This window comes from Artemia sp. Qi Xiang Cuo, chromosome 15 (assembly GCF_049724085.1).
Source record: "Artemia sp. Qi Xiang Cuo chromosome 15, ASM4972408v1, whole genome shotgun sequence".
Classification (NCBI taxonomy): domain Eukaryota; kingdom Metazoa; phylum Arthropoda; class Branchiopoda; order Anostraca; family Artemiidae; genus Artemia; species Artemia sp. Qi Xiang Cuo.
The window spans coordinates 7,039,977-7,062,965 of record NC_142808.1 but is presented as its reverse complement, the minus strand read 5'-3'; the positions used below and the strand labels follow the sequence as shown (position 1 = coordinate 7,062,965).

Sequence of the window (22,989 nt, the reverse complement as noted above, 5' to 3'; positions counted from 1 at the left end):
TAGCAAATTACGCTACTGGATGAGAACTTGATTTTATAAAACCCTATATTAACTTTAATTTGTTCCCAAGTAATTTTCAATAAAGTCTTTGAACATACTGATAGATTTAGCATACAAATACAAAAACAACTGTTATAATCTGTCTAAAATAAAGAAATAATTAGTACCTGTCATAAAATAACTTGGTTATAAAAGCCTATATGAGCTTTAATTTATTCTCGTAATTTTTAATAAATTCTTTGTATATATTGTAAGATTCGGCATACAAATACGGAAATTACTGTTATAATCAGTTTTAATTAAGTAAAGAAATAATATAAAAAAAGAAATAAATATGTAAATCCATATAAATATTGATTTTGACAGCTTACTGCAGTTAAAGTGTCTTTAGTAGCTCCTTGGATTCAAGGCATTTAACTATTACGACATACACTTAGGGTTTAAAAATCGATTTAGAAATAATAACTATCCTGGAATTGGTCCCGTATTTTTTGTTCAAATAACTAATGTAATATATATTTAGAGCATTAGGTTGACACTTATGGAAGACCGGCAATAACTGGGGGAGGGGCATAGATAGATTAAGGGGATGTGATATATTTCAAAGCAACTTATAATAGCTAAATGCTGCAAATTTTGTTTTTATTTTTCCTGTTTTAATATTTTAAAAAAGCTGTTTTGCCACCTAATGAGGCTTTGAGCCTTTCATTATTTTTCATGGTTAACATTTTGGTTTAATTTATTTTACGATCTAATTTGTTTTAAAGTTAAATATTTTTCACATCCTACACATTGTCATCCACTTTGTACAAATTGCCTACCACCCAATTGGGCTTATTTCTACTCTCTATTCTAGATTTGCCAGTTCAGCCCACTTTATTGGGCTAATATAAGTTTGACCCCTCAAGAATATGTGGGCAAGAAAACGAGAATTATATTTTAGGTTTGTTAGTACCTACCCACGAATAGATCCATTGAGAGAGATTGAAGACATATCTAAATCTTCATAGCGAGGTGGGAGGTCCGGGTTTTCTGGAGGAGGTGGGACAAATGAGCCTCCAAGTTCTGAAACAATCCGTTCCTGTACTGCCAATGCACTTAACTTGTCATTCGCATCATCAATTACGCTTCTACATATAGACCCACCTAAAAAATAAAAATAATAAATCCGATAAAAATAATTAATTAGACGATATCATTAATTAAACGATAAAAATAATTAATCAGTAAGTTTTTAGGAACCCGCTTACGACAAAACAAGAAAACACCGGAGCTTCGAAAGAAAAGATTAAACTCAGATAACGTCTAAAGACACAACAAAACGAACATATTACAACAAGAGACAGTTGCTATTATTCAAGCCTCAAGGAGAAATGTCAACGGTATGTCAAACGGCACGATTCGGTGCTTTTCTGTCGACAGTTTTTTAATTCAGGGATAATAGAATTTATCCTAAACAAACGTGTCTCGTAGATACACGTCGAAACAAACGTGTTTCGTAGAAGCGTCTTTACTTACGATGCACGTAAGCGAGCTGTCCTAGCCGAGTGGTTAGCACGCTAGACTTGAGACCCTTTGTCCAAGAAGACATAGGTTCGAGTCCTGGTGATGCTGTTTATTTGGTTTGAATGGGGTCAGTGGCATGACTCTGTAAGTTCGGCTAGAGTTGACCCAGCTCTAAACGGATATGCAACCTGGAGAAATCTGGGGAAGGTAAAAAAGAAGGGTTTGCCAAAGCACAGAATGGCTGGCCCCCAGCCGCCCATTGCATTCCCAGGCTGAAGGGCCATGAAACGGAGATTAGCAGAGCTAGTGGGGATTGTAAAATCCAATCCCAAATTTTTTATCTTTATCAATGCCATACTAGGAAAACGTGGCAAACACTAGGGAGTGCAACTGTTGAGATACAGTTGCAACAGTTGCATACTGTTGCAACTGTTGAATATACTTGATAAATTTGAACTTAAGGGCTATTTGCGTAATTCAAACCTAGATTGAAAATAACTTGGTCGACCATGAGAAAACCTTCAGCTTCTCATTTTCACCTCCGTTGTGTTTATTTCCTATCCAGTTTAGAAGGAAAATCTTGCGTCGATAGAAGGAAAAAAAAAACAAAAAAAAAACACAAACCAAATCAAATAAAAATCAAAGCATCAGTGACTAAAATGATACTTTTCTACATAGTAACCAAACAAATTAAGGCACTTATCGTAGCGGTGGACAAGCTTCGAAATCCCTTCGTCATAGAAATCCGCCGCCTGCAATCTCAGCCACTCAGTGATGCACGCCCGGAGCTCGTCGTCGTCATCAAAACGCTGTGTCGCTAGCCAGTTCTTCATCTTCGGGAACAAGTGAAAATCACTCGGTGCTAGGTCGGGACTGTAGGGTGGATGTGGGAAAATATCGCATATGAGTGAGTCAAGAAGTTCTGCAGTTCGATTTGCCGTGTGAGGTCGGGCATTGTGATGATAAAACAAAATTTTTGACGATAACTTTCCTCGGCACTTGTTTTGACTGCTCTTCTATGCTTGCGCAATGTTTGGTACTACCGATCAGAGTTGATTGTTGCACCACGCTCGAGAAAGTCAATAAGCAGCACACCTTGCCTATCCCAAAAAACAGTAGCCATAATCTTCCTCACTGACAAGGTTTGCAAAATTTTTTTGTTTTTTTGGGGGAACTTGTGTGCCCCCACTCCATGGACTATAATTTTGTCTCGCAATTGACGTGCTTCACCTACGTCTCGTCATCTGTTACAATTCGATCCAGTAAACAATCACCATGTGTGTGGTAGGCGTCAAAACATGTTAAAGCTGCTCTCATTCGTTGACCTTTGTGGACGTCTGTTAGCATTTTTGGCACCCATCTTGCACAAAATTTATGGTAGCCAAGCTTGTGAGTCATTATTCCAAACAATTAAGTCCGTGAAACTTGTGGGAAGCAAAGCGAGAGCTCCGTTATTGTGAAGCAAATCTTTTCACGAATCTTCTCATCAACTTTGGCGAGAAGATCGTCAGTCACAATGCTCGGGCGTCCACTCGTCTCTTTATCATGCACGTTGGTTCAGTCATTTTCAAACTAGATATACCATTGTCATACACTTCGCACAGTTGCCGATGAATTTCTATTGGGTTTTGCTAACAAAAACCGTATTACGGACCGCACTTCACAACTGGCAGGATTTGAAATTGCAGCGTACATTTGAAATTGGAATATAGGGAAAACTGGCAGCGAAGAGATGTTTTCGTTCTCACGGCTGGATGCCGACTGAAGGTACGAGCACGCGCACACCAAAATATACGTGATCGTAGTGGCGTCAGACGGAAACGTTCCCTAGTTTCGGAATAGCCCTCGTGTATATATATATATATATATATATATATATATATATATATATATATATATATATATATATATATATATATATATATATATATATCTTATCAGTTTTAGAAACACTAAATGTTTATTTATATACAATTTGTATGTAAACCCAATTTTCACCAAATTTTTTTTTGAATTTTCAAATTCTTCCATTTATTCTCGCCTTTTTTTTTTCAATGGCAGAAAACTTCTCGTTGTAAAAATTTTAAAAGTTAGGACTGTTGAAAATGAAGGGATGAAGGTGAAGTATAGACATACTTCTGAATTGAAGACGCTACAAATAATATTTACAAGCTCAATATTATGCTTACATTACGTATTATGCTCAGAAAGAACAAAAATCAGCGGAAAAATCAAAGAAATCTTAAGATTTCAGGGGTAATGTGGGCTCAAAGCCCTCCACTCCCCCTCCCACAATGTAGGTTTACCTCAGTAACAAAAAAACAACAACAACTTATAGCGATATATATACAAAAAATAAAACCTGAGTAAGTCAGTTCATGCAAATCTTCTGAAATATTTTCGGGCAATGTTTCTGCAATTTGAATTTGGGCTTCAGACAAAATCACCAGTCTTTTTGCAAAAATTCTCGTCGCTTTCCCTCGGCTGACGAGTGAGTTCCTTAAGTGTTTGATTTTCATCACTTCCTTTTCTTTGATTTTCATTTTCACTGAAAAAAGAGAAGACAATATATTGAATCATTTTCTTTAGCCTCCACAATTTATTAGGCCGAAAATGATGGGTGCATAAACCAGGGGCTGATTTTTTTAGGTGGGGGGGGGGGGCAAAATAGGTTGATCCGAAAATAAATTGGGGGGGGGGGCAAAATAGGTCGATCAGATTAACTTGCGTTAGGAGCAAGTTTAATTAACGCAAATTTGAGTTAATTAAGCAAATTACACTACTTTAGACTACGCTAGGGAGGGGCGGGGGGCGCCCCCTGGATCCGCCACCGGTATGTACGGTTTTACATTTGCCCATTTTAGAGCAGTTAAAATTATCCTCCACTAAAAAAGAAATAAAACTATTGAAAAATGGGTAGAATGTTTTCAATAAGACAACAGGAAAAAAAAAACTTTCTTCACTAAGGTATTTCGGCTTAACGCCGGAAGCCTTAATCAACAGAAAAAAAGAAACGAAATACAACGAAACAAACTATAATAACATAAATGTTACCGTGAATTGCAGAAATTGGCGAATGTCGACGTTCACCGTTAATACCGTGTCCGAAATACCTTTTTTTCTCCTTGGATTTAGTCATCGCTGCCAGTCAGCTTTTTCAGGTTTATGTAAGGTTTGATGGTGACAGATTAGGTTGGGTTAGATTATGTTTTTAACCCATTTCTGAGATTTATAACCTAATTTAACCTAATCCAACCTAAGCTTAACTTTTACCATCAAAGCCTGCATAAGACTGAAAAAGCTGATTCGTAAAGCTAATTGAATCCAAGCAGAGAAAAAGAAATTTCCGACATTACCGGTAAATGTCGACATTAACCAGACTTCAGACATTCATAGTAACATAAACACAACAGAAAGAAAAGTGAAAAACACCAAACACTATACAAAACAGAAAATTGCATCTTAGTAACATCCTGCAGGACAATTCCATTTATTTATCCCATTGTACAAGGCAATAATACAGGACAAAGTAGGATATCCGTCCGATAATCGTATATCTGAATAAAACTCGGTAGGACTATTCAATTTTACTTCATATTACAATGTACAACGCAACAATCCAGGAAAAACAGGATGTCGTCTGATAATGGAATATTTTAATAAAGTCCAGTAGCATAATTGAAATTTTTAAAATCACAATACACAAGGCAACAACGGAGTACAAAACAGGATGTCTCTCTGGTAATACAATCTAGAAATTTTTTTTTAAATTCATCCTTCGAGATAACTTTGTTGATTATAAATATGCTGAATGAATATTAAAATAAAATATGAATTATTAATAAATATTAACTAATTAAAACACTACATTAATTATTAACTATATTATTTAAACAATTGAAATATTAATAAATTACAATTGAAACTATTAAAAATCATCGCTTTCTGTTGATAATGCGTTTCCAGCAATTTCCCATTGGTGCCAGGTCAGTAGGTCACACCAAGAAGAAACGAGTTAGTACCAATACTTTGAAAAACTAACTTGTTTAACAATTCATTTTCGAAATTTTTTAATAGTACCTATAATAAAACGCCCTAGGACTAAGAGTTAGAAGTTCCCTACTACCCCAACACCGATCCATACTACCCCCCACCACCACAGTCAACAGAAACACACACCACACGAATAAGCTGGAACCAGTACGCTGCAGAACAAATCGTTTCAGCAATTCATTCGTTAATTCTTTTACTAGAGTTATTAATCGTACTTAGTGTATATATATATACTTTTGTAAAGGGTAGCGTAATTTAGTTACGGTGTCAGCCGTAACTACGACAGCTATTTTTATTAAATGAATCTTGAATCTTGATATTTTTATAAAGATGACGAAAACTGTTTTGAAACAAACGGATTCTGATTACTTACTACATTACAGGCCAATCTCTTACCGAAAATATTGAGACTTTATTCAAAGAGAAATTAGAGATTGAAAAAGTCATTCCTCTTAAAAAAGTGTACCGCATAAAGAGTGTTAGCCCCATTACAGTTAGAAACAACAAACAAGCTGGAGTATCGCCTGTTCTTATTTCTAGTGCGAACAATTTGGACTTGCAAATGTTATTGGGCAATGTAGGCAAACTTAAAGGAAGCGGTATGAGAATATGTACTGATTTGCCTCCTTCACTAAATGCCCTACGTAATGAGCTTTTGGCCAAGGCACGTGATCTTAAAGCTCAGCTAATATCCAAGTTCACGCGAGTGAAACAATCTGGGGCCAGACTATTGCTGCAAACTAGAAACGATATTACTGGCCAATGGGTAACACATGACGAATGCTAATATTAGTTGTATATATATCTATATAATGATTTGTCAGATTGATTATGTTTTTGTTTTTTATTATTCAGTATACAGTCTATGCTGCTTGGGAATGAGAAGATCGATAAGTAAAGTGTCCTACTTAAAAAAAGTGTATTTATCTCATTCTCTATGTTCTTCTTTATTTTTGTTTCCTTTCTTTTTGCTCTTTTCGTTCCTATGTGCTTTCTTTTTTTCCGTATTTTTCACTTATTTCCAAATCCCTGCTCATCTATCTCTGAGCTCCTAGGCCTAAACTCATTAAAATTGGTTCAGTTTTCTTGTCGTATATCTTTTGTTGCAAAACTTCTACAGGAACACACTGCCGTTGACTTTTTTCCGCTGCGTCACCCCGGCCCACCGCCAAGTGGAGAATATGGGTGAGTTATTTTTTCTTCTAATTTGAATAGTGGTGGCTGTGGTGGAACTCGCGATAGGTTGAGTGAGTTGGAGGAGAGACCCTTGAATTTATCACAGATTCTTTAATGCACTAATAGAGAGGATGAAAACACTTATGATTATTTTATTAATAATTTACCCATGAACAAATACCTTTCTCTAGGAATGATTATGAGTAAACCAACAAAGAAGCTTCTGAGAACAGCATTTCTAAATTTTTGTGGAATTATGAGTAGTTTAGACAATATTTCACTATTACTTCCCGACCATAAGATTGATGTTTTTGGTGCATGTGAAACGTTTTTAAATAAGCAATCTTCTGAGCTAGCTCATATAAATGGTTATAAGTCGGTATTTAAAAATATAATAGGTAGACAGAGAGGAGGGTTGGCTTTTTTTGTAAATGATGGTATACCTGTAAGAGAAGTGAATGATTATGATTACCTTTATGAAGAAATGTCATTTGAATTTTTTGCTATTGAGCTAGATTTAAGTCCTTCGAAAGTGTTATGTTGCGCCCTATATAGGCCGCCGAGTTCGGCTGCTAAACAATTTGTAGAAAAGTTCGATGAACTTAGCTCGCTGATGACCCAAAGAAAATGTAAGTTAATGATGTTGGGTGATTTTAATATTGATATTAGTGATGTACATAGGGATGTGAATTCGATGTTTTCGAATAGTGTTGCCGTTGACTTTGTAACGATTTGTATTTTCGCGGGTTTGCTTCCAACATGCCGGATCCCAACGAGAATCACGGAGTCGTCAGCATCGTTAATTGACAATATTTTCACAAATTTAGAGACACTGGGCTGTAACGTTATAGTTGATGATATTTCTGACCATTTTACGATCCTCTGCGACCTTGAAACGGGTCTCTCCCCTAAACCCTCTTCATTGAGGTCAAGAAGACTGGACGCTGCTTCAATTGATAAACTGTAAAGTTTACTGTCCCAAGTCAACCGGTCTCCCTGCTTAGAATGTGACGACGTGGACAAAGCTATAGAATACTTCATCAATCAGTTAGAAATAGTACTTAATAAGGCATGTCCTTTATCAAGCAGGCAAGCTAGGCGTTATATTAAACCAAAGAAACCATGGATTACAGCTGCTGTTTTGTCCTCTATACATACCAAAAATAACCTCTTCAGGAAATTCATGGCAGATCCTACACACGAAAATCAGGCCAAATTTCGGCAGTACAGAAATTGTCTGACAAAGTTATTGCGACAAGCGAAGCAGTCATACTATCTTCATGAATTTCAAAATGATGAAGGGTCCCCAAAAAAGACTTGCTTGATTTTCAATGAATGCCTTGGGAAAAAGAAAATGAAAAACCTTCCAGAAGAGATATTATCACCAAAAGACAAGAAAATTGTTAAAGGAAAGCGAAATGCTGTTGGTGTCCTAAATGAGCACTTCGCAAATATTGGTCACGGAACATCACATGAAGCACGAAATCAAAGTTTACACAATTCAACACATTCTGCTTACTTGCCGCCTCCATTGGATTGCTCCCTTTTCATAACACTAATTTCAGCAGACGAGTTATTGCATGTTATATACCAACTGAAGAATAGGTCGTCGGAAGGTACGGATGGCTCATCGACAAGCCTATTAAAACGGATAACCTAATGCCTGATGTTACAGAATTTTTAGTTCATGTTATCAACTTATGTTTTTCAAGTGGACGTTTCCCAGCTTGCTTAAAGTCTGCACGTGTTTTAGCCCTGCATAAGGGTGATGACGTGAAAGATCCAACAAACTACGGGCCACTCTCGATCCTATCTTCATTCTCAAAAGTAATTGAACGATGTCTTTACAACCGTATAATGAAGTTTTTGATAAAAGGAGATGTTTTAATGACCTTCAGTTTGGGTTTAGGAAGGGTCATAGCTCTGAACATGCAATTCTGACTCTCACACAGTTTATACACCACACTTTGGATGAAAAAGAAATTCCAGCTACTATATTTATAGATATAAAAAAAGCGTTCGATACTATTTGTCATACAATTTTGCTTCGTAAACTGGAAAATTATGGTATACGTGGACCTACAAAATCTCTAATTGACTCATATTTAACTGGGCGCAGTCAGTTTGTGGATGGTGAAAATGCTACCTCTTCACTACTTGGTATCACTGGTCAAGTCGGCGTTCCTCAAGGGTCAATACTTGGACCTCTTCTCTTTCTTATTTATGTTAACGACATCAACAGGGCGCTGGATGATCTCGGGCTAAATGTCCTATTTGCTGATGATACAGCCTGCATAGTGAGCGGTACTGATGAAAGATCGCTTAAGAAGAATTTGTTGGCAGCTTTCGAGAGGATAGAAACTTGGTTTAGTGCAAATAAATTATCTGTTAATATGCCAAAAACCAAGTTCATGATTTTCTCTCGTACTGACCAATCAGTACTTGAACTTAGTAGACTACCCATTGATGAATATACTTATTTGGAGCGTGTATCTACTATGAGATATTTAGGTGAGCTAGTTGATCAGAATATGAGTTGGAAGGAACACTTTGCTAAATTGTGGATGAAGTTGGGAAGGAATGTTGGAATATTGCGGCATTTGAAATTTATTCTACCTTTTCATGCGATGAGATCGGTATATTTTGCCCTAGTCCATTCTTACCTAAGTTATTGTCCCCTGATTTTTCTAAATACATTTAAAACTCATATAAAACCACTTCAAAGGTAACAAAATAAAGAACTGCGTATTCTGAAAACTTTCATTCCCTCCCCAATATCCCTACCATCAAAATTACCAAATAAAAGTATATATTTTTTTCTTTAATATATTACCAGTGGAAGTTTTATTATCTTTTCATGGATTGATGTTTTGTGTTAAGTATTTTGCTAAAATTCTACCGAAAATTTTCTATGCTATGGATCTATTTAACCAATGTGAGCACGATTATGGAACGAGGGGATATTTTAAGTATGTTGAACCCCGAGCACTCAGACACTGCATAACCAAACTTTGGAATGTGCATGGGTCGGGTATTAATATTGGTCTTTCTGTTGGTACACTGCGGAGGCATTTAAAAATTATTTTACTAACCCTTTGATCATTTTATTTAATTTAATTTTTTTTTTATTTTTTTTTTTAATTCAGTTATGGCCTTCCCGCTGGCACATTTTATTGTTAGGGTTTCCCCACGGCTTCACTTCACTATTTTTGGTGTTTTGTTTTAGTTTGTTCTCCATTTGGCTGCTGGCTTGGGGTGATGCTTGGTAAGTCTTACATTTTTCTTTCTTTTTTATCTATTTACAAAAGTGTGACTATGTACAAATGCAGTTATATATTATGTTTTTGTTGTTTTTATTTTTTATTGGTTGCCTGGTAATACGAGCTAGACTCTCAGCCGGGCATACCCATATTGTAGTTGTGTTTAGTTTATAAATAAAAGAACCTGAACCTGAACAACAACAGGCAAGTCTTACTCAGGGGGTGGCAAAATCAAAGGATTGTCTTTTTTTAGATCGACATGAATGGAGCATTTTTTTTTATTTTGATAAATCCCACCCCCTCTCCTCTCGGTGACATAATAATCTTGTTCACTAAATTTCAAATTTTAATGTCACCTACACTAATTTTAAATTTTTTTTTTATTTTTTAAATTGGGTACCCAAACATAATTGATGAAGACAAGGTGTACTACAAAAAATTCAAAACCACAAAGAAAATACCAGTCCCGGTTTTGCGGGGTGCCCTTCCGCCATAGGGCACTCCTTTCACCGTGGAAATATATTAGTAATGCACAAATATTTTTCTTAAAACCTTGTTCTCAATCAATACATTATCCTCCATCCTCCCAACCTTCCATCAATCCCATAACAAACCTAGAAGGAGTAGAAATGCTGTGCTACAATTCAAAACTATTTATACTTTATAACATTTAAATCAAAATTTCAAATTTAAAACTCAGTTTTACTCATGTATTCCACATCTACTCTCCCCCTCCCTACTCGACTCCGTCTCAAATCATTCACATAACTTTCAAGCCAAACATTTGCCAAAGAAATTTTGAATTACTTTTGACGTTCCCACATTTTCCACGTATGCATGCTAACACTTGTCACTAACAAACACAACACATAATTCCTTGGCTAATCTTTAACACAAAGGACAGCTTTAGAGCTTTCTTCTTTTCTTCTTCAGACGTTGTTTTTATTCCTTCATTTTATATTTCCAATATTAGATCTTTGGGGGTTTGCAGGGTGCCCTTCCGCCATAGGGCACCCCTTTCACCGTGGAAATACATTAATAACACACAAATATTTTTCTTAAAACCTTGTTCTCAATCAACTATACATCATCCTCCCAACCTTCCATCAACCCCATAGCAAACCTAGAAGGAGTAGAAATGCTGTGCTACAATTCAAAACTTTTTATACTTTATAATATTTAAATCAAAAATTTAAAATTTAAAATTCAGTCTTACTCATGTATTCCACATCTACTCTCCCCCTCCCTACTCGACTACGTCTCAAATCACCCACATAACTTTCAAGCCAAACGTTTGCCAAAGAAATTTTGAATTGCTTTTGACGTTTCCGCATTTTACACGTATGCATGCTAACACTTGTCACTAACAAACACAGCACATAATTCCTTGGCTAATCTTTAACAGAAAGGACAGCTTTAGAGCTTTCTTCTTTCCTTCTATAGACGTTGTTTTTATTCCTTCATTTTCTAATATTTCCAATATTAGATCTTGCTATTTTCAATATGCGACTGACTCTGTCACTAAAGGGTAAGATTCCATGAATTATGGAATCAAGTACACAAACACTTTCTGTTCATAACTAAACGACAATTCACTTAGATTTTTAAAAGATGGGAAGGTGGGATTCTGGAGTTTCAGAAAATACACAAATCATATATGCGGAGCATTGACGGATCCTTACCTGTCCAAGCAAAGTTTCGGTTTTCCTGAAGATATTTTTAGACACAACTGGAAGGTCCATTAGAGCAAAAACTTCTTCTAATGGGAACTGACCAATTCCAGCGGAAATGCTCCCCAGACTGCCTTCGTATTAAGGTTGTTTGAAATCGCTTTTGATATAGCACTTTGGACGTAGGATCGATCACCTTCATCACTTGTCACACACATTGGATGGTCAAGATTCACAGTTCACTATCACTAAAGGGTAATATTCTGTGAATCATGCAGTACACAAACACTTTCTGTTCATAACTAAACGACAATTCACTTAGATTTTTAAAAGATACCTGAAAATCAATGAACGGCTCCTTTTCTCTAGCTCTATAATTAGGTTCTTTCTCACTTCTAAAAACATCCCGCGATACCTTCTTTAGTTCCTCATTTCCCAAGTCATATCCCAGTGCTCCCAATTCCTTTGCTTCTTCAGGGGACTGACAATCCACCGCAGAGGGGTGGGATTTTTTGTTGCTTAATTTTTTCACCTTCTCTTCAGCATCCTCATTCACTATAGGGAGAAACCACTGCATCAGAATTGCAGTTGATGGCTGCTCTTTAACCACAAGTTCACAAATCTTTCTCTGGAAAAGCGTTTTGCATATTACCCTGAAATCTGCCACCCCAGTTCCGCTCGATTCCACAGGAATGTATAGCATTTTCATCGGTAACTTTTCAAGTTTCCCGTCCAAACAAATCTCCAGAAAGTTCTTTCAATTTGTTTGGCAAGGTTTTCAGGTAATGCCAAAACAGGAGCAGTGTAAAATAATAGCATGGGGTAATATGTATTGACATAAAGAACTCTTTCGAACATCGTTTTGATAAGGCTTTTTCTCCGTTGACTCAATATCCCCACTATTTTATTTACTTTTTCCTCCCAAATTTTCTTGTGTTCAGCACTTTCAAAAGTCAGTCCCAATACTCGCACTTTTTCCGCAAACGGGATCCTACAGTTTCTTGCTATGTCGTCATAATTTGCAGATTTGTTCTGCAGATTTTGTTGCAGATGGGTAGTACACTGCTCTTTTGTCTGTGTATTTTCACTTCCTCTGATAAAATTTCCGTCATCTAAGAAAGCTGCACTTTTCAGAAAAACATTTTCAGAAACTTGAACATTGCACATTCTTTCATCTACATACCGAAAGAGTGGGTCGAGATATAATTCATGTAGCGTTCCAGAACAAGGGTCCCCTTGCAGCAGACCTCTTTCTAGGTTTATTACTGTCGTCAGTCTTCCATTCACTTTTATAACCACTTTCGGTGCAGAATATATTCTTTCCAATTTATCTATGACTTCCTTTCCAAAATTCATCTTTAGTCGCATCAATAACCACAAAATCTCTCATATTACGGAATCATACGTCTTCACTATGTCAGCGCCGACTAGGGCTAACAGGTTCCAACCTAACACTTTTTCCATGATTTTTTTTTTATCTCGCCGAAGGCAAAGGTCTCTGAGAACTGTCAGGACATGTTGGGCTTTCCTGCTTTTTATTCCACCGTACTGGTAATCCGTACAGCTTGGTCTTAAAATAAATGCAGGAAAAACAAAAACCATGGCAACATCCAATTTCCCCCTACATATCAAATGTACTGGTGAGGAAATTGAACAAGTTATTGAGTTTAAGTATTTGGGCAGTAGGCCTATCATAGAGAATACTGGATCTACCGCAAAAGAAATCATAACTAGAATAGGACAAGCTAACGAAGCCTTCAATCAACTGAAAAGAATCTGGAAATCTAGGAATTATTCAAATCGCTCGAAGCTCCGCTTACTCAACAGTAACGTTTTACCAGTCCTTCTGTATACCGCTGAGATTTGGCACTTAGACATTCAACAAGAGAAGAAGATTCTTGCTTTTGAGAACAATTGCCTGAGGAGGATTCTGAATATACATTGCTCGGAAAGGGTCTCAAACGATACCATTCGGAGAATCACCAATCAACCACTAATAACCGACACGATCACATCTTGTAGATGGAGGTATCTTGGACACGTTTTAAAAATGGAAAACCATTGAATCCCGAAGTCTACACTTGAGTGGCAGCCAGTTGGAAGCCGGAAGCGAGGGAGACCTCGAAACCCATTGACGCGAACCTACAACAGTGACCTATGCCGCCTGAATGCCTCTCTCCAACGAGATTGCGAAGATGTATACGCAGCGGCTCATCTCAGACCCGATTGGTGAATATTCACTCATTCCCTAGGCGCCCCTGGCGGCGCAGGAGGATCTAAGGTACTAGTAATCTCCCACTATTTTCGTTGCACTTTTCTCCAGTCTTTTAGCCCATACTTTAGTACATATTCTAAAGTCGCAGTTTGTTAAGGAGATTGGTCGCCAGTTTCGGAGGTCTTCTCTAGGTCCACCCTTGTGTAACAGTGATATAACTGACAGTTCACATTCAGGGTATCCTCTTGACCCAAATTCGTTTAGCACTTTCATTAAAAATTCCCCGAGTGTCTACCTCCTGGACGCACAGAATATCCAATTTATTTATTAAAATAAAATTTAGTAGCATTTTTTGCCGTTTCTCCTGTTTTAGACCATTTACATTCAGAGTTCATATTCTGAAAGTCATATTTTTGTTAGGGTCTTTTGATTTTTTTTTTTTTAAATCCTTTTTTATTGTCGCTTGGCAACGCACCTTTTTTCTTCTCACTGTTTGACTCCACCGAATCTTGCGAGACATTGCTATAGGCCTACTATCTTATGGGAGTGTCTCCCGGCTTTCTTGTTTCTGGCTTTTTCTTGAAATCCGTGCCTGGAGGTGGTATCTGTGACGGTTTGCTGATCGACGCTCCTTTATGTACTTCGTGCTGAGTACTCCCCTCTTCATTCTGTTCATTGTTAGCGCACTGAGTTTGATCCAGTTGATTGGTGGCTTCTGTTTCTGGATTATTTACGAGCGGAGATGTGGTATATTCTTTCGGATTCTCTGGTTGATGAATTTATGATGTGGCTGTAAAAACTAAGTTAACTGCTTCTGTGCTGCTAAGCGATACAATACACTGTAGTGCTGATTTTGATTTATCTGGCACCGTTGGTTGCGCCGGCGTGGCTAACCCGGTCGTTGCCCAAGGATTGTGGCTTTTTCCTGTTGTACCCTTTCTCTGGTTCGGGTTTTTTCTCGGGTAGTTTGCACCATCATGGTCGTCGTTGTGGCAGATGAAACAAAGCTTGGGTTGGCTATAGTAGGATACAAAAATCTTCTCTTCTTGGTTTATCATAATCGCCGGTGGAATGTGGGATTCGATATACATAAGCGCTAAAGCTCCGTCTGTGGCTACCTCAATAAACTCATCTCCTTCGAACATTTTTCGATGCATGTTCAGGACCTGCCCATAGCGTCGGAGGCCTGCTCTAACTTCATCGGCTGAAGATTCGCCGGGGATTTTTCGGAGACAAACGACAACTGAGCGTTTGCCGTATTTTCCCACAAACACTGGGTAAACAACTTGATCAAAATTTATCTTCAGCTTCATTTTCTTCCATTTCTCGACAAAGTCATCGGTAACGACAGCGGAACTAAGTGTAACCTGCACGATTCCAAATTTCCGCAGGTCGTTTGTACCTATCGCTCGGAGATTTTTTGTATTGAGATTCCACCCTTTTAGGAAACGATGGATGTTTATATCTCGAACGGTTTTCAGATTATCCTCAGGGATAGCTCTGAAGTTGAAGCTAACTGTACTCCTCATTTTTTTTTTTTATAACCAAAATTACACTTCTTCAAAATGCACCCACATTTTTTTTCGCTGCCCGGTTTCCGGCGACGCTGCTCACTGACGTCACTTCCTTCGGAAGGAAACCACTGTGAAATGATACTTAAAACTTAGAGGCAATTGGAAAAATACTTAAATACACTAAAACCAACACTAGACTACACCGTATCACATTCACTGATGCTTTCCAAGCACTCTCTATCTCTGTTCTGGCACCAAAAAAGGAGATTCTTTTCAGACAACTGTGACATGCGCTACCCAGCGCTGCATTATCTTTATACAATGGTATGCAAAATTGTCTTTACACAATGGTTACAAAAACAGCACAGAACATTTTTATATTTATATTTGTATAACCTTCCTCTAGACTGTATTTTAATCCTATACTAACGAATTCCTTAGTCAAAGTTAGCTTAAGCAATAAACACCATCACCGTGTAGAATAAACTATGTCTCTGAGAAGATTCGTGTAGATTGGAGTACTGGCTGTGCTCGAACTACTTGGTCGGACTTAATTGTTAGAGAATTTGTATGTCTTATTTTTCACTTTATTTGTTTTTATTATTTACCTGGTTATAAGATAGGTAGTACTTGTTGCAAAAAGTATCAATGCTTGCTACACTGGGATGGAGGAGATGCGTGCGCAGCTGTGTTGGCTTCAGGCGGCTTGATGCTGCGGTGAGTTGATAATAGTAGTAGTAGTAAAGATGCGACATTCCGTATTTTTGTTTCTATTTTAGTTATTTATCTCTTTAATTCTCATTCTGCTTTTTTTTCAATTGCAGTTATATCTTCTAATATTTTATTTACAGTGTTTTATTGAGTTTTTCCGTTATTGATTGATTGCAACTTCTGTGATTATGAAAAAAATTCTGCGTCGATATTTATAAAGACCAAGAACAGGCGTCTCAGTCTTCTTCAATGACTTATAGCCCCCCCCCCTCAGAAAAAAAGTAACTACATCAGAAAAGAAAATGCTGGCTTGGTTTTTGTCAAAAAATTTAATTCTTTCCGTTTCTAAACCAGAAATACTTATGCCTCTAAGTTTACAACTGTAGGCATTGGATTATCATGTTCTGAATTAAAATTGCACGGACAGGGAACTGCTTCTACTGATATTGACAACTCATCACAGGAGCAAGACAAAAAGATACACACGCTCCCCCTCCACCATACTCTATTTAAAGTTTTGCTTTATAATCCCTCTTATGAAGTTCTTATTTGCTTTATATTCTTCCTTAAAACCTTTTCCCACCCCATTTAAGGACCCAATACTTTTCTTTAATGCCCTGTGTAACATAGAATAGTTTAGTATAGTGACATAGCATAGTCACTCTTGTCGTTAGAAAGCGAAGATTTATGAATGGCATGTGCTATTCCTTGATTGTAACTTCACAATTGTATTATAGAAGTGAAAAACTGAAAGGGCAAGAGATTGGTTTTAAAAAGGTGACATCAACACTAATTTGTGTTGATGCATTGAACACTAGTTTATTCCCAGCTGTTTGCACTATACAGCCATAGATTTTGGCCTACTACATTTATACTGCATAAGCGTCATAGAGATTCCCAACTCATAAAGTTTGGCCTCATATTTCCATCAAAATAGTTCAATGATTAAATTGAACCTAATGAGAAAATGGTTTCCACCTTTATTTGAGTGCCTATTAATATATCGTGACTCTGTAAGCTCAGCCAGTGACTCTAAACATCTGGGGAAGCTAAACAGAAACGGAGTGCGACAGCATAGGATAGTTGATCCCCAACCCCCCACTGCACTTCCTGGCTGAAGAGCTATGTAACGGAAATTAGCACCACCGGTAGGGATTGTAAGATAAAATGCCACAATCTTTACCTAACCAACCTGATAATTTCAGTTCAATTTAAATTTAAAATTGAATTTTGGTAATGCACCTCGTGGGATATTTTGCTACACATTCTTCCGTCAGCTATATTATTTTCGATGTTTCGTCGCATTCTTGAATATTCGGCGTTAAGGAAGAAGAAAATGGCATAATATTGTAAAATTTATTGTTACAATTTTCATTTATCCAACTTAATCGTGGAAAGTCAGTGCTTGTGGATTGAAAAAAGGATTTATTATGAAACAGTAAGTTTAAAACAGCCTTTTTACACCCTATATATCTTTATATTTTTGTCATTTTCAAGAGCTTAAAAAGGGCTTAAGTTGGAATTTCCGATAGAAGTGATATTATATTTGTAAAGAGCATAAAAAAAGGCATCGAGTGATATATTCACTTTATTCGTAAGTCAATAATATGATTTGCGAAAAATTTACCATCTTTTAAGACTTTATCTTAACTAAGATTAGCTCCAAGTAACACTTACGTTCATTGCGCAAGTTCTCACAATGTCCTTGGGCTTCTCTGACTTTTTCGTCGGCAGGGTTTTCTTTGGTACCTTTCCTTGTGCCTCTTTTAGCGTCCTTTTGTAACTTAGCGGCCTTAGCTTCAGAAGTTGTTATTTCTTCTTTGAAATTCTCAATATAAGTTTCAGTTACCAAGATGCTTTCGTAACCACGACGCACCTCCCTCAAGACATCTAAAATAAAACATTGTTTTTATAAGACACAGAATCTTTTCTTCTCAAAAAAATTAGTGTTGAAGTTCTTCTTCTTTCCTTCAATCAGAAGTGCCATACATCCCCCCCATTTTTTGGCTAAAAATCAGCAATATTTGGTGAAAATAGGATTTAAGAGGTTTCTCTTACTATAAATCTGAAATTATTGATAATTCTTAGCCAATATTTATTGTCTTTAATTTCTATTTTTTGGGGAAAGGGTCCCAAAACTTACGCACATTTTAGTTGAAATATGGTGAAGTAAAATAGACTTTGCTGATAGTTAGTGCAAAATAACCCCCCGCCTCCCTCTATTCCAAACCTCTCCAAGCATATCTAAAACACACAATTAGTGCAAAATAACCTGCAAAAATAACCTCCCTCCTCCCTCCCTTCCAAACCTCCCAATCATATCTAAAACACACATTTAGTGCAAAATAACCTGCAAAAACAACCTCCCTCCTCCCTCTATTCCAAACCTCCCCAAGCATATGGTTTCAGTTTCTGACTTTATTCACAGCAGCGAGTCTGCTGTGAATAAACAGCAGACTCGCAGACTTCGCAAACAGCAGTCAGCAGACTTGTTTTTAATCCAAATCCTCTATTCCAAACCTCTCCAAGCATATCTAGAACACACAATGTTACTTAAATTATGCGAATATGTCATTGCTTCTGTTCTTGCACATTTCTATTTTGTTATATACATTCAATATACACGGGTGTGACTTTATGTTTTATACCAGAGGTATGATGACTCCTATCTATACATTAAAACGTTATCAATATAATAAAGAGAGATACAACACATCCTTCTTTGATATCATGTCTTTTAAATACTTATGCAACAGCATTTATACTAATAATAATAATTTATTTTTAACCTGCTACAAACCAACTAAACACAAGTGTTTTCAATATACACAAATATAATGCACAACCATTAACGGCAAAACAATCGGATTAACGGGTGAAAACAGCATAGAGAAAAAAACAGCATTATCAGCTAAAACAGTATTTAATCTTTTTAATGACATTGAAAAATCCGTAGCATCGTATTTACGAACAATGGCATGATTACGGTAAGATCGAGGCAAATAAAGTAGGTATTTCAGGAACCAAAAGTACATCGCTCGAATTGATTTTAGTTGAAAATTGATATATATTGCGAAATATATTTCAAAATATATATTAAATTTAGTGGTTTACTTGTCGATCAGATGTAAAATAATATGCAAGTCTATTTCTTAAAAGATACCGTAAAGCACGTATGCAAAACGTTTTGGTGCGAGGAAAGGGGGCAATTCAAAAAATGCAAAATAGCATAAATATAAGAAACATCTTAGAGTATTGTTACTGAGATTTGTGGGGAGCCTAGTTCCAAAAAGTTTCCCTTCGTACACGTTAGTTAAACAATAGAAAAAAAAAAAAAAAAAAAAAAAAAAAAAAAAAAAAAAATCCTTTGATAGTGAGCAAACACTTCTGCAATTTCGTTTCGCAATATATATTACATCCAGTGATTTACGTGTTGATCAGATATGCAAAATAATATATTAGTCTATTTATTACAAAATATCGTAAAAGGCCCTACAGCCTCAGAAAGCTTGGGCTGCAAGCAAGCACGTATGCATAACTTATTTGTGCGAGGGAAGGGGAGGATTGTTACAGAAATTTGTTGGGAGCCTAGTCCCAAAAAGTTTCCATTCGTATAATTAATTAAACATTGACTAAAAAAGAAAATTATGAGAATTAAGGTTGATAGACAACACTTCTTTGATAGTTAATATAGGAGGTATTAAAAGACCGCGCATTCCTCTCTTTACGAATTGATAACCATTGAAAACGTATAAATGGCAATATTTTTAAGTATTACTTCTAAAAACTTACAACAGCACCTAGCTACCTGAGGCCAACCCAGCTACGAATGCTCCTCCTCCATCCCAATCTATTAAAGTCTCCCTCTTTACACCTTCCCAAGATGTTCTCATTTTCTCTTAAAATTTTCCTTAGAAAATCCTCCCATCCTATTCAGAGACAACCTGCTTTTCATTTTAGTATTCAGCTGATTAAAAAAAAAAGTTTAATGGTATTTTATTCACTATAGTGCTATTCCTTTATTCCAACAAGGATATTTGTTAAAGTTACGACATAAGCAACCAGTAATGAGATTTTGCACATAATAAAGCAACAATGATTCCATTCTTTTTGGTCTAAGACGTTTCTTTAGTTAAGACGTTGAATTTTACGTCCATTCAAATGCTGCATGACTGATGGTTGCTTTAGCTAAGCTTGCTGAGTTTGGAAAGAGAATCCAAAGGGCTGGACAGACGTAGCGTTTTAAGACTGCGTATGCGCTAAACACTAGGAGTGGAACTAAACGGGCTAAACACTAGGAGTGGATCAAAATTCTAGCAAAAGGACACAACATCAGGTTATTGTCCTTCGACGTTTCTAAAGTTTTTGATAGAAAATGGCATAGTAGCCTACTGAAGAAACTTTACGGTATGTTGTCAGAGGATGCGTGTTAAAACTGATCGTGAGGTTTCTTTCTGATCGTTCACTGCGGGATGTTCTTGGCGAGTCCACTTCCCTCGAATACCCAATAGAGGCAGGTGTATCCATGTAGTATATTGGGACCTGTGCTTTTCATTCTTTATATAAATGACATGGGAGATAACCTTGTGTAGCCTTCTGCATCCCTTTTCTGATGACACCATGACACACGAGGTCATCCCAGAACAAGAAGACCCAATCCAAGCCTCCCTGCCCCTACAGACCGATCTTTGAAAATTAGAAAAGTGGTCAGATGCCTGGATAGCCAATTTAATTAAATATTAAAAAACAAAAAAATTAAAAACTGATGATCTCCTAATCAAAAGTGCCACTTATTCGCCTCAAATTCATCTTCATGAGTAAAGCTATAACGAAAGCTTTGTCTCCTTGGAATCAACTTCTCTTCAGATTTCTTTTGGAAAACCCACCTCGATTCGGTGAGTCACCTGCACAATAACGCTGGGGATTACCCTTCGTTACAAAAACCTTCTACCGCCCAGTTCCATCACCGAGTACGGATGCTCGCTGTATTCGGTGCTCCAAAAGATTGTTGGCACCGCTCCAAAAGATTTAGGATAGGGCTATTAGGGCTGGTTCAGTCATTCCCCACGACTCTCTCTAAACAGTTAGCGAGAGTTTGATGTAGCGTTGATGGCCGCCTTCTACAAGTACATAAATTCACCTCCTTCTGTAAAGCCTTCTCGTATTGTGCCCCCATTGCCATACCGACAAGTCAGACACAAAGGCACACAGCTCTTCCAATTATCTTGAGGTTGGTACACCAAAAACAAAGCGTTTGAAGAAAAGCTTTATTCGACGTTGCACTTTGATCTGGAATAATCTTACTCGAGGTCATCCCTAAAAGTTTCTCTGTTGACTCTTTCAAAATAAGGCTCAATAGTCATCCAAAACCTCGATAAAAGACTAGCGGCAAGTCAGATGTTTAATTATGTCTGATACCGTGAATTTGGGAATAAAAACATAAAATATAAATAAAAAATACATATATCTATATGTCCCTCAACAGATGCAACACACCACTCAAATTATATGATATGTCCCAATTTTGACCCCCCCCCCCATGTTTCTCTAGAAGGAAAGAGGGTTCTGCCTCTACTCCCCTGTGGGTAGATATCTTAATAATAACATGACTAAAACTGTATGTAGTAAAAGTTTTACGGGAGGGGGAAGGCAATAATAGATTTTAACTTAAGAAAAAGGATGGTCTACAAACCTAGAAATACCCAATTTCTTCCTTTTAAGATGATATTTTTTTCCTGGAAGACCTACTGAAGGAATCTCGGAAAATTTTCCCATTCCCCAGCTCTATATGCATTGTATGTAAGCATGAAAGCAAATATATGATAACACTGAAATTATAATTCAAACCTCATTGCATCAATATAATTTATGACTAAAAGATAATTGACTTTCGTAAGTTCTTATCTTTCTATGACTAATATGGTTTAGTCAATGTGACAACATGGCAACTTAAACCTTTGATATCAATAAACTGTCTAAATTCTGGAACATATAATGTACAAGCTATCTTTTTTAAGTTCTTATCTTAATGGCAGATAAATGATAATATTTTGAAATGGCTATTAATTAACATTCAGCTATTGCACCTGAAACATTTCTAATACTAACTTGATAAGGAGATGTGGCTACCAAAAATCTTTACCATAAAAAATAAGTCTTATTGAAATCAGGATTCGTATCGGAATCTAGACATCGAGGTGGTATCAGAATTAGAAACAGAATTTAGAGAAACTTTAGTTTCGCCCCATCATAACACACACACACATATATATATATATACGTGTTTTAACTTCACTGCTAATATAAGTGACATAAAGCCTTTAAAGTGTGTTTTGAGAATTTATAACCAGCTCCTCAAAGTAAAAAGAGCTAAGAAATCTTTGGGATCAACAGCAATGGTTCCATGCCAGTAGTGTAGATATCTTTAAAAGTAGGTAGCGAGTAAGTCAGGGGCAAAGAAAATTACTGACAATGATGCAAATTTAATCAACTTTTAATTTAGCTATACAAATCATTACTACTATAAATTGCACAAAGTTAGTTTTCTAACTAAGGACAAAATATCCCCAACATCCAGGCACGTACGCAGGGATTTTTTTCGGGGGGGGGGGGGCAAATCCTTCAAAATCTTAATTCTGTGAGAAGTATCAGAAAATTATGGAAAAATAAAAAAAATTGTGAGGTTTGGGGGGGGGGGGGCTTCCGCTCCCCCCCCCCTGCGTACGTGCCAGCTGACATCCCAAGCACCTTATCCATGCACACACCTGCTACAGCCATGCACACACCTGCTACAGCCATGCACACACCTGCTACAGCCATGCACACACAAACAGATAAGAGACAGAAAAAGTGCGGGCTTTCTTATTGCAGAGATAGTCTGGACT

At 36.9% G+C, this 22,989-nt stretch overlaps 1 protein-coding gene across 1 annotated transcript in view; it reads right to left on the bottom strand.

Annotated features, from left to right (window-relative positions):
• LOC148943279 (uncharacterized) overlaps positions 1 to 22,989 on the bottom strand; it is a 40,278-nt gene that overhangs the window by 3,382 nt on the left and 13,907 nt on the right. Inside the window, exons 3-5 of the mRNA XM_089101369.1 lie at positions 17,783 to 17,995; positions 3,869 to 4,054; positions 960 to 1,146 (exon numbers count right to left, since the gene is read on the bottom strand). Of these exons, the coding sequence (XP_088957495.1) occupies positions 960 to 1,146; positions 3,869 to 4,054; positions 17,783 to 17,995 (586 nt within the window). The remainder of the gene's footprint in view (positions 1 to 959; positions 1,147 to 3,868; positions 4,055 to 17,782; positions 17,996 to 22,989) is intronic.